Source organism: Myotis nattereri (assembly GCF_964212035.1).
Source record: "Myotis nattereri genome assembly, chromosome: 3".
Taxonomy (NCBI): domain Eukaryota; kingdom Metazoa; phylum Chordata; class Mammalia; order Chiroptera; family Vespertilionidae; genus Myotis; species Myotis nattereri.
In genome coordinates, this window is record NC_138077.1 from 118,257,382 (window position 1) to 118,269,681 (window position 12,300).

Here is a 12,300-nt window from a genome sequence, read left to right on the forward strand (position 1 = left end):
TACATCCTGCTGTGGCAAACAGTGGCTGGCTTCCAGTAACAAGATAAAAATTGTACTTGACTGACACATGTAGTTCAGATACATTTCAATGTTCTGGGAATTTAGAAAACTTGAAAAGCCTGAGTTCTCTTTTAATTTCCATAAATTTCAAAACTTAAAACTATAAAAGTATGATTATCCTCCAAAGCTGAGCTGGAGTATGGAATTTTTGAGTATTGGAGTAGTACCTCAGGGAGGGGCTGTTTTCAAAAGCCTAGTTTACTGGTCCCAAGAGTGAGCGCTGAAGGCAGTCGAGGACTGCAAGCTTGGCCTTGTCATTTCCTAGATGTGTGACCAAAGGCAGGCTGATGAATTAACTAACTTAACTTCTCTGACCCAACTTCCCTGGAGCTAAGATAACTATCCACCCGGACAGTGGTTTTGTGGGGTCTACACGCACACTGCTTTAAGGCTTGCCTAAATGGTACTCGGCGTTGGCACACCTTCCCTGTGAAGGGCCAGGTAATACGTATTTTAAGCTTGGGGGGCTCTAAGGCCTCTGTCACCACAGCTGGACTGTGCCTTCTATGTGGTGGTCATAGACAACATGGAAACAAATGAGTATGGCTGTTTGCCAGTAACACTTTTCTGTACCAAAACAGGCTACGGGCCATGATTTGCTGCCCCTGCAACAGGCAAAGAGGAGCCAGCGGAGGGTTAGTGTCGTGTGTTAATGTAAAAAAAAAACACATTGAAACTTGTAAAGAATTTTTGTGAGTTTATTTGAGCCAAACTGTCGACACTTGCCAGGAAGCAGAACCTCAACGGATTGAGATAATGCTCTGGAGAATGGCGGGTTACATCTGTATTTATACATTGCAGTCAAAGGAGGGACGTAGGTGGGTTACATGAATTTCACTGGCGATAGATTAAGGAGTTGGGATAAAAATAAGCGGGGGTGGGGGGAACCCCTGGAATTGGATAAAAAGTAAAATGATGGACACATACTTAGGTGGGTGCAGGAACATTAACATGATAATGAAGGAATTTGTGGTATCTGTCCTGGCACCCAGCACATTTGGTTGTGCCCCAGGGGCTCCAGAAAAAGGGAAGTTACAAGTTACCCAGACACTTCAAGGGTATGTTATCATAGATGCAAAAAGACAGATAGGCTCAGTTAAGGTAAAGGTTGACCTTGTCAGTGAAGATACCAGCCTAGGACGTACTGGCCACCATAATTGCTTTCAGTTAAAGTTTAATTTCTGGCCATTCTCTGTGGTTACTTTAGGTCTCTGAATTTGCAAGACTGCCAGGCAGGCCTCCCCTGAGCCTGTCAGGTCAGCATGTGGCCCCTTCCGTCCACAGGTGTAAGACTTACATTACAGTTCAATTACAGCAGTTTTCTCGGTAATGACGCAAAAAGAAGGGTGCATCTTCTACCTGATGTCCCTGCCAGGTCTGTGTACCAGGGTTTATTGAGCACAGACTTCAGTGTATAGAGCTGGGTCAACAGATGGGACTTTAGTATGAGGCAGTTTGGTTTCTGAATTAATGAATTTGACATGCAAATGGCACTCATTTCTTACTCTTTCTCACTGCAGCCTTCCTTTTCCATATCCTTTTCTTCACTCCACCTCCTTCCCCTAGCTCCTCCTTCATGTCTTTGAGTGCTGCCTCAGGTACTTCCATTTGAATGCCGAGGCTGTGCATCTGTGTAATCCAGGGGCCCAGGTCCCAGGGGCCCAGGGCCCAGGGCAGGCCTCCCAGCTGCTGGCTGCTCTCCGAGTGAGGAGCAGCTTCCTTTAAGAGTTCCATCTCAGGTCCTTCCCTAACCAGCCCAATGAAGCCTGGGTTTTAATTATGTAAAAGTAAGCAGTCATCTTCTAGGGAAAGAAAGATGGCGATAACGAGAAGGTGGGGTAGCCCTCTGTGATTCTCTGAATTGCCAGCTGCTCGCATCAGTCCTCACATCAAACACCCATGCTCCCCTTCAAGGATTCCTTCATATTCTAACCCAAAAGCACAAATGCCCGGGAATTTCTTTTTAGGATCCTAATTAACTGACTTTCCTCTCGCACGGCAAGTATGAAAATAGCAAGGCTAATTTGACATTGCAGTGGATGGAGGTGAATTCGCTATTAGGCTCCCCTCTAATAACTTATTTAAATTTTGATGTAAAGCCCTGTGGAACTGGGAAAGTCCCCCAAGGCAACAAATTAATCACAATGCTGGGTGAAGTCAACATCAGGATATGATAGTCTGTCCTTGCCTTTTCTGCTTGGCTTTGCTGCAACTGCTCCCCTGCACTATTAGGCCCTGGAGGAAGCCCAGTGTGATGCTCATAGTTGGAGGCATGATGTTGTTGCTTCTTCCACAACTTCTAATCAGATTTCAGCTTCCTGCCTTTTTTCTAGGATGGCTCATTATTTGCCACTCACTCATCTGCATGTGCAACTTCTACAAATGAAAACAGAGAAATTCTTAGACAATTGAAAAAATGTTTTATTTACAAGAAAAAGTCTGTACATTGTGTGTACATAAAAATATACAAAACCAAAATAGAAAATATCAAAACCTTAAAATGTGTACAAACACCTTTAAAATGTAACCCCTGGAAACCTCAAGCCTTAGTTTGAAGAGCACACATTTCATTTAAAAATTGTCATACAAAAAAAAGTCCCAACACTGTTAAAAAAGTTCACTGGTTTCCACCAGAAAAGTTTCCTAAGTTTATCTAGGATAAACAGAATGTGTGATATTATAAATGTTATGTCTTAATGCTACCAGTACAGTTAATTTGCTTGAAACCTACCTAATGAGAAGATTCTTTTCCGTAGAACCAATAAATGTTTCTTCCCTGAATCTTGTAAAAGCTATGAGTTGTCAACTTCTTATCAAACTTCAGAGTGACATTAGGCTGTCTTCAGGTCATGGGTTTACCTTCACAGTGATGTTTAAATATGTCCACTATACTTTTTAATGTAGCCAGGATGTGTAAAGTATGAGTGTGTGGAAGACTAATTTTTTTTAACAGAAGGACAAATAACATTTGCTTCCTTCTCTTAAAAACTTGGTGTTTGTGCCCTAGTCATTGCTCAGTGGTTAGAGCATTGGCCCACAAACTGAAGCGTCAAGGGTTTGATTCCAGTCAAGGGCAAACACCTTGGTTGCAGGTTCAATCCCCGGCCCTGGTCAGGGCATGTGTGGGAGGCAACCAATTGATGTGTCTCTCTCACATAGATGTTTCTCTCTCTCTCTGTCTTTCCCCCTCCCTTCCACTCTCTTAAAAAAAAAAAAATCAATGGAAAAATATCCTTGGGTGAGGATTAGCAAAATAAAAAAACAACAACAACAACTAGTGTTTTCATAATTAAAATAGAATGTATTACAAAGGTTTCAGAGATAAAGTTTGATGAAAAAAGACAATATAATTCCAACCATGTATGTAGATATGTGTATATACAATTGTATAACTATATTCATATGCACACTTTTATAACAAGAGTGAGAACTAATTCTTTAAATTCCACTGGCCCAAACTTGTAGAAGAATATGCTGGATTATTTGTTCTTACTAAAAGGCTTCACTCATTCAATAAACAAGAACCAGCACTTACATTTTATCCTTGAATTAACAGAAATACCTTACATTTCCCAATTGTGTAAAGTCCCAGTGACAAAAAACATGCAGAATATTTTTCACAATGGAAATATCCAGAGTATAAAAACAAATTTGAACTCAGGCACATTTTATGCAAGCAATTCATTCCTAAATGCAGCTGCCTTTACCAGCTGTGCAACCACTGGGTGGAGCTCTAAACTACCAGAACGTGAGAAGTCACACAGATAGTGCGGTAGAGCATATGCAGAGGCTATTGGCCTATATATTCAGTCATGTATTTCTCCATAATCCTCCCACTTCCTCGCCCGTTTCTTTCCATAGCTAAGCAGAAATGAGCCAGGTGACTTTGGCCACCAGCCCAAACATGCACTGTGCCATGTGTCTCCGGAGACCTGAATCCAGTCATCTGTGCAGACATCACATACCGTGACGTGTGTGAAGCTGACCCCACCTACACCAAAATCCTCCCGTCACATACCATGATGCATATGAGGCTGAGCCCACCTACATACAAAATCCTCCTGTCACATCCTATGGCACATGTGAGATTGATCCCACGTAAGGTGGCCCAGTGGGACCTGGTTAATTCTGTGATGGAAGTGCTGCCACCGAAAAGGGTTATTTCTTGAGAAAAGCAGCGTTGAACGGACTGAGGGGAGGGTCAGACTCACAGGGCCAGCACTGCCTTCCATGGAGACAGAACGTTCTACCTGCTACACCTTACCCTCACACCTGGAGGGACTGGTGAAAGGAGGTAGGGAAAATCTAGATGAAGGTGAGTTGTCATCCTTTGCCAACAGTTGTTTCTTTGTGATTACAACAACAAAACCAAAAAAAGATCAAGTGAAAAGATCATGAAATATCAATAGCAATGTGACCTTGTTCATCCTGAGAGTGAAACAAGGACCAGTGGCCTCAGGTTGCACTATGGGGACTTGATCAACGTCCCTTCACAGAGGAGGATGGAGGGTTTAGAAGGGGCAGGACCTGGAAAAAATGCAGTGGGGCACCGTTTATTATCAACTACGCCACAAAAGGCCTGTGTGCTTTACTGCAGTTCATGTGTAGCCTGTAAGGACTTAATCAATGTCTGGCCAAATACTGCACTTAAGACCCATTTGGCTAATCCTCAAAGCAGTCACCATGCTAACTCCAGCTGCCTAATATTTTGAGAGGCTAAACAATTTAAACTTCTAAATTGAAGAATGCCCAGCCCATGCTATATTAATATGTGTACCACATTTTTGGAATGTTTAACAAATCGTGATTCCCAAGAGTCAAGACCATAATAAATTCAAAGATTTTAATTAAACTTCCTCTAATTCTTCAGTCTTTCTTATCATTTCAGTGAGATAGAAAGCACTTTTTAAAAGTATATGCGTTACAACATAATGCAATTTAAAAATCTTTGAAGTGTTTTCTGGGGCTTTGGAACTTGAGTGTTTACATTGATCCAATACATTTTCCTCTAACCAACCTCTCCAGTCATCCAAGGGGGTTGTCCTGGTGACGGGATGTGGTAAGGGCTCATGAGGACGACTGGGGAACCTCCATTCCCTGATTGTGAGGGCAGAGTCAGGGGGCTGGGATCAGGACTGTAAGAGGACTGCTCGCTGCACCAGTGCTACCTCACCAGCATCCAGCATCACTGAACCTATGACCCACTAGACATGGGACAAAACTGAGCTCTTTCAGGAAATAAGGAAGAAAGCGCTTGATCAGGTCTACTCAGACATAAGCTAATGTGCAGAACAAAATTACCCATCCCTTCTCATGGATACAGAAACGAAGCTCTCACAGGGACTTTCATGGACACTGCCACATTAAACTTGCAGTTACTTCACTATTACAGTAAAGATGTCTATAGGAGTCTGCTATCCATTTGGATTTCTGCTGAGATGAGCCAAATAGTCATCTGTTTCTGTAAACCACTCTTGCTCAAGAAAGCAGTCCTGAGAGGGCTCAGGAAAAAGCAATCTGGAACAAAAAAACTTTCCATAAAACCTCCTGCCATTCACACACTCTCGAGGGGGAATGCACTTAATTAAACTGCTGCGGTCATTGCAAAGAAGTGCCAAACAGACCAGCGAAATATGTTTTGGTTGCATATTGAAATAATGCCATGTTTAATTAAAGTATTTCAAATGTTTCTGTTTAACTATGTTCATACCAAAATCTTTTTTTTCAATGTATGAGTGACCAAAGTTTAGATTAAGTAAAACAAAAGCTGAATATAGCCAATGCATTGGGTGACCATTTCCCCTCCAACCGTCTTTCCCCTGAAGCAGATACATGTTTTCCTTGTTGCTAAAGAGCCACGCTTTCACACCATCTTATTTAACTATATGGCTTTGTTATGTTGCTGACATAAAACACATCTGTGAAAATGAGGACGGGATTCCTAAACGTCCATCCATCCATCTGTAGGAAGAATTAGTATCAGGTTTCCAACAGCTGATACTAACCTGCAAGAAATCCTCATAAAAGACAAAGATGTGCATCCCAGTAGCAGGGGGTTACTGCTCCAAAACCCCTCCTTCTGGGTTAGAAGGCGCCCTCTCCCATAGGTGTGTCCTCACTGTCCTGTGTATGACTAGGAAGGCCATGGGGAGGGCTGGGCGGTGAGAAGGTCCAAGGCAGAGTGCTGGGGCCGGGAAACATCCCATGCAGGGCTACCCTGCAGCCTTGTTACTCTGTGCTACTCACCAGTACTGCTCCTTCCCTATGGGGGATGCTCCCAGTTGATAAGAAAATCCTGGAGGAAAACTACATGTCTCCTCTGTGTGCTACTCTAGGCTGGACTGTTCTTGACCTGCGTGACATAGATGCTCTATGGTTTCAGAAATGTGTCTTGACACAGAGCAAATCACTCGTGGCCCCGGGAAGCACAGATGGCGAATGCAATGGTTTGGAAACACAGGCACCTCACAGGAATCCTAGATTCCTGATGTTAAAATAAACACAGTTGAGTGGCAAGTCAGATATTCGTCATAAACTCTAGAATCTTTTCTGATGAATGTCCACACAAGTGACACGCGATGCTGCAAACACTTGCCTCAATGTTCGTGCTCCCAGGTATAAACCTTTTTTTAGTGTTAGATGTGTTGCAGGCATCAGCCCTGTCACTGACACCAGCCCTGACAAGCTGTGCCCACAGCGTGGAAAAAGCTTAGCAGTTTTGTTATACATTTTCTTTTCTTCCAGCTATTCTTTTTTGTGCATCTTTCTTGGTCTTTTTTCCCCTTTCAATTCCATTACTATATTCAAAGCAGCAATAAATACTCAAGGGCTTAAAAAGAGAAGAATTCTCGAGGCCCTCACTAAATTGCAGTTTAAAGATTCAAGACTACGTTGCCTAAAATATATGTTCAAGTATTCTTTTGTGACTTAGAGCACAACAGTAGTACTTATTGCACATTGGTTCCCCAGAGTCCCTTTTCAAGAGTTGGGGGTGGGGCAGTGCACGGCCCGCAGCCCTGGCAGAACCACCTTGCCCTTGCGGTGCAGATCCCCTTGGGCGCCAGTGTTCAGGCGCTGCACCAGCAGCTTCTCGTAGAGCAGGGGGTGATAGGCCCCGAGTGTGCAGGCCGCGTCGTAGTACAGCTCGTGGTAGTGGCACAGCTCCGTCTGCCTGACGGACGGGAGGTATTCGTACACGTGCACCTCACTGCACAAGGACATCATGAGGAGGATTCCTAAGGTGGAAAGAAAATGGAACCCGATGAACTCCATGTGGGAAGTTCCTGTTGGCAGGGTGGTGGGGAATGACGGTGACCAAAAAACATTGCTCTGCAGGCTTCCCGCTTCCAGTGATTGGGTATACTGGTTCATGGGTGTGGGGCATATGAAGATATAATTCTAGCCTGGCTTGTGTGGCTCAGTGGTTGAACATTGACCTATGAACCAGGAGATCACAGTTTGATTCCTGGTCAGCGCACATGCCCGGGTTGTGGACTCGATTCTCAGTGCGGGACATGTAGGAGGCAACCGATCAATGATTCTCTTTCATCATTGATGTTTCTATCTCTCTCTCCCTCTCCCTTTTTCTTTGAAATCATTAATATATATAATCACTTATATATAAAGATATTATACTAGCAGCCCTTGCCAGTGTCTCAAGTGGTTGGATGACTCTCCAAAAAGAGAGTCAACTATACCAAAAAGTTGTGAGTTCGATTCCCAGTCAGGGCACGTATGGAGGCAACTGATTGATGCTTGTCTCTCACATCAATGTTTTCCTCTCTCTCTCTCCCTCCCTCTCTCTCTAAAATTAAAAAATACATATCCTTGGGTGAGGATTAAAAAAAAAAGATGTAATACTAGCATATATATACTTGTTCAGTTGATTACTGTGGGACTGAAATTAAAACACAAAGTTACTAAACTTAGAGACCACAATCTAGTGAGTGACAGATCTGCATCCCGCAAGTCAGACTATCAGGTATCAGAGTCTACCCTCAGGTCCCACCTAATTTGCAATAGAACTGCTATGTTTCAAAGAAACATGTTACAAAAAACTGATTATAAAATAACTGCTTGATTATAAATTAATATAAAATAGCTGTTTGAATGAGAAGAAATGGAGTTGTAAACAGAGAGCTTAAAATTCATATTAAAATTATTTTTTTTCATTGAAACTGTCAGTACGGGAGTTGCTTTAATTTCTTTGTTTTACTGTTCAAATAGAGAGCTGTAACCCCAAATATCACTAAGCAAACAGAGTTTGTGGTCTAGGCCAACAGGCTTTCTTTTCCTAGAGCCACCTCGTTAACACCCTTTAAACATTAAAAAAATGTGCACACTCCTTTCATTACAAAGATATCCCTGCCATGGAAAAAGCAAAGTCACACAGTTAGAGGCCATATTTGTTTGCAGAGGATAACCATATTTCTAATTAATCAGCCCTGTTTGCACCATGAAATTCCCCACAACCAGAGAAAGTCCTGCCTAAGAGACACCAGAAGAGAAGAGAGAAGGGCCCGGTTTTGCCCAGAAGATGCAGAAAGCTTGCCCAGGGAGGGGAGGCCTGATCCTAAAGGGCGGCCTGCAGATAAGGGGTGAGAGGGAAATGGAAGAAGGGGTGCTACTGCCGAAGGACAATGGTACCTGCTTGGAAGACTCTGAAGATGTGAGCTGAGAGCCACAGTCCTGTGTTGTGGCTGAGAGTAAAGGACATTCCTAACAAAGAGAAGGTGAGTTGCTTCAAATTTGATGAAGTAGTTGTTCTCAAGGGCAAGGTTAAAACACCCAGTTCCTCTCAGTCCTAGCGGTTTCCTCCCTCTCTTCCTGCTGCCCCACTGTGGCCCCTTCCCAGGGCTGGCGGAAAGTGACAGGCACTCAGGTGGGGCCCAGAGGAACCCACCACAGCTAGGACAGCCTCTTCTTCCTGAAGTCGTGGAGGGGAGTGGGCACTATTCTGAGCCCGCACACCACACAGGCGATGAAGTCTTGCCTCTTACCGCTCTATGAACATTTTTCTATTCCTCACAAAATCATCTATAAAGAACTGACACAGCAAATGAGAATGCCATGTGCCCAGGGAAAATTAAATTCTCCTTTATTCCCAGTTACTTTCAACCTGTAACAAACAAGAACCCCTGTAATGTGTACGCTTTCTCTCAATGAGGGCACAGGACCTGTGTCTGTGGAGAGGGAAGACCTTCGGCATTTCCTAATCAGAGCTAGGGAACAAGTTCTTGGACATGGCCTCCCCGCACTGGCTTCCCTCTCCGCACTGGCTGCTCTCCCCGCCCTGGCTCCGGCCTGTGGTCAGTCCTACACACTGCCCACGAGTGCAGTATTACAACTTGCCTGCAGGTGGCAGTGAAGATGCTTGGAGGGAGTCTGTTCCCCAGGCGGTTCTGAGTGGCAATGGCAATGGCTACTCATCCATGGGGACTGCAAGCATCTATATCCTAGCTGCTCTCTGCAATTCTGGTTCTAAAGTGTCAGTCCGTTTGTTGTTCCTCTTCCTAAAGCAGTTCTCACACTTCAGACTGAAGTGAATGGTCTGGACAGCTTGTTAAAATGCAGAGTCCTGGACTTGTCCCCATTCCCAGAGATTTGGGTTCCAATGGCTTATGTTGAGGTTCAGAAAATGGAATTCTTAACAAGCATTCCTAAACTATCTGTGGTGAAAGCCCATTTAGAAAGTCCCAGTCGATCACAGAGCAATACTTTTGTAAAATACAGTAACAATGAATTATTAGAGACACATATTTGGATGATATTCGGTGTCAAATTTCTATAAAAATATTTAAATACTTTCCATTTCCACAGTAATCTGGTTGTAGACCAATCACAAGCATTCCTGGTCCAGTGCTGGCCCACCACCCATGCTGGTCTAAGACATACATTCTCTGAAAAAATCTGCTGTCAGCGATTCCCCAAGCTATCTCACAGTAGCCAGACATTCTACCTGCTGGGTAGTGGACACACCCAGGAGATCTTGGGGTAGGTTCCCTATACATCCTTACTGTCTATTTTCTTGGTTTCAAAGGGCTACTAGGTGCTTGAATCTGATTTTTTTTTTAAAAGTTTTTCAGAAAAGATTTTTAATCTTGCTGTGAGTTAACTACATTTCAAATCACATATTTACTAAATATACAATACTAGAGGCCCAGTGCACAAAATTTGTGAACTGGTAGGGTCCCTATTGGCTGCTAGCTGCCAGCTGGGGCCTCCCTCACTTCCCCTGGCTGGCCCGGCCCCCTGGTCGAACTCCCGGACAACTCCCAGTGGAGGGGACAATTTGCATACTACACTTTTATTTTATAGGATAGAGTTTGTCATAAAACTAGACAAAATGTTATGGTGTCACTATAAGTAAATAGGTACATTTTAGCATTTTCATAAATGTTTTTTGTTTATTTTAATTTTTTTTTATTGATCTCAGAGTGGAAGGGAGAGGGAGAGAGAGATAGAAACATCGGTGATGAGAGAGAATCATTGATAAGCTGCCTCCTGCACATCCTACACTGGGGATTGAGTTCACAACCTGGGCACGTGCCCTTGACCAGAATCGAACCTGGGACCCTTCAGTCTGCAGGCCGATGCTCTATCCACTGATCCAAACAAACTAGGGCAATATTTTACATTTTAAAATAACTTCTAGGGCTTCAGAAATACAGAACTTGCCAATTAGTTCATGACAGTCCCAACTGAAGGGCAATCAATGAAGGTTCAGAACGTGTGGCTTCTCAGCTAAGCATCTGTATAATTCCTACCTGGCACAGACTTAGCAACAGTGTTCCCTGTGTCATGCTGTACCCATATGTATGAGTGGCTTCCTGTGACTATGAGGTTTTGCCATGCACCCTAAAATTTATGTAGTAGCAGAATCAGCTGTTTAAATGGCAGCCAATGATAGTGAAATTAGAATGGCAGCACATTCAATAGGAAAATTACATTATATTCATTGGGTACATGTAAAAGATGGACAAAACTTATGGTACCAAAGGTGGAGAATATTTTTATTTTAAATTATTTTTCAGGATTCCTGATCAATTCATTTAGCATGTGAATACATTTGAATTTATTAAGGCTGTTATTACATGTAAATTTGAGTTTAGATTCAGACTTCGGCATATAATAAGTATTGAAAATCATTATTAAATGTGGCTAAATCTACACATTGGTGTTCCTAAGAGTTGTTAATAGGACTTAGTAATACACAAAACCCTGAAGATGGCATTTCTTCTGGCAAGTTCAGAGTATGTGTACCAGGGTACAGGGGGTGTGGGGAGTAAATTCTGTGGGCGAGGAGGGCAGGGTTAGGACAGGACTAGAAAGACCAGAGCCCAGGTACTATTGGGAGATCTCTTCAATTAAATTCAACATTTATTAAACGGGGCACAATACTAACCATTGAGGATTTAGAAAACATTTAAGGAAAAAAGAAATTAGCAAATTAAAGTAAAGAAGTAACCTTTAAATTAACAATAGGGGCTAAGCCCATAACCTAAAACTCTAAGAGTGACTTGAGGAAAGTGTCTTAAACATTGTGCTGAGGAAAGTGTTGGGCACCACACCAGCCTCTCTGCTGAGGTGCTGCGATGCTGAGCCCCACTGTCCAGACATGACAGCTACCACCAATAAGATTCCAGGTCGGGAATCTCCACCTAACGCCTGGGCTTTATGACTGGCTGTGAGGACTATATAAGCCAGGATACAAGGCAAAATCAGCAAAAGAAAAGCCACAGGGGGAGAGAAGTCCAGGGGATCCAGGGGGAGGCTTCCAGAATACTGTCTGAGTGGTCACACAGGATTACTCATTATCCCAGCAACACATGTGAAATGTTGCCAACCAGGAAAGCTTCTTAGAGAACCAGTACTCAAGGTTAACACCGGGAGGTAGCCACATAGGCAGGCTCTAGCTAGCGCAAACCAAAACTCCAGACTGGAAGGAGGAAAGCAGGTGAGCCACACTGCTTGCACAGAGTGAACCATTCTTATTTTACCAGTTATGACAGAGGGAACCCTCCCCAAATCCAAGTCCCCAGATGCCAACCTTGTACAAGGCCTTTATGGAGCAGCAGGCAGGCCTTCTATGCACAGATACTATACACATATAAATTCAAAGTATCATGTGACTTCGTAATCATTTCCCCATCCCGTATTGACACAGGGAATTAAAATCTGCTAATGATACAAATATTTCTACTATTTCTTTCATTTCCTCTCTTATGATTGTTCAGGATT

The 12,300-nt window shown here is 43.2% G+C and overlaps 1 protein-coding gene across 3 annotated transcripts in view; it reads right to left on the reverse strand.

The window, feature by feature from the left end:
• ST6GAL2 (ST6 beta-galactoside alpha-2,6-sialyltransferase 2) overlaps positions 1 to 12,300 on the reverse strand; it is a gene marked incomplete at its 5' end in the record, with an annotated part of 333,761 nt that overhangs the window by 236,983 nt on the left and 84,478 nt on the right. For 2 of the 3 annotated variants that reach the window (XM_081086200.1, XM_081086199.1), the window contains one exon: positions 6,817 to 7,295. The exons of the other annotated variant lie outside the window; for it this stretch is intronic. In XM_081086200.1, the coding sequence (XP_080942326.1) occupies positions 7,039 to 7,295 (257 nt within the window). In that variant the 3' untranslated portion in view covers positions 6,817 to 7,038. Of the gene's footprint in view, positions 1 to 6,816; positions 7,296 to 12,300 lie in introns of those variants that run through there. 3 annotated transcript variants of the gene reach the window in all.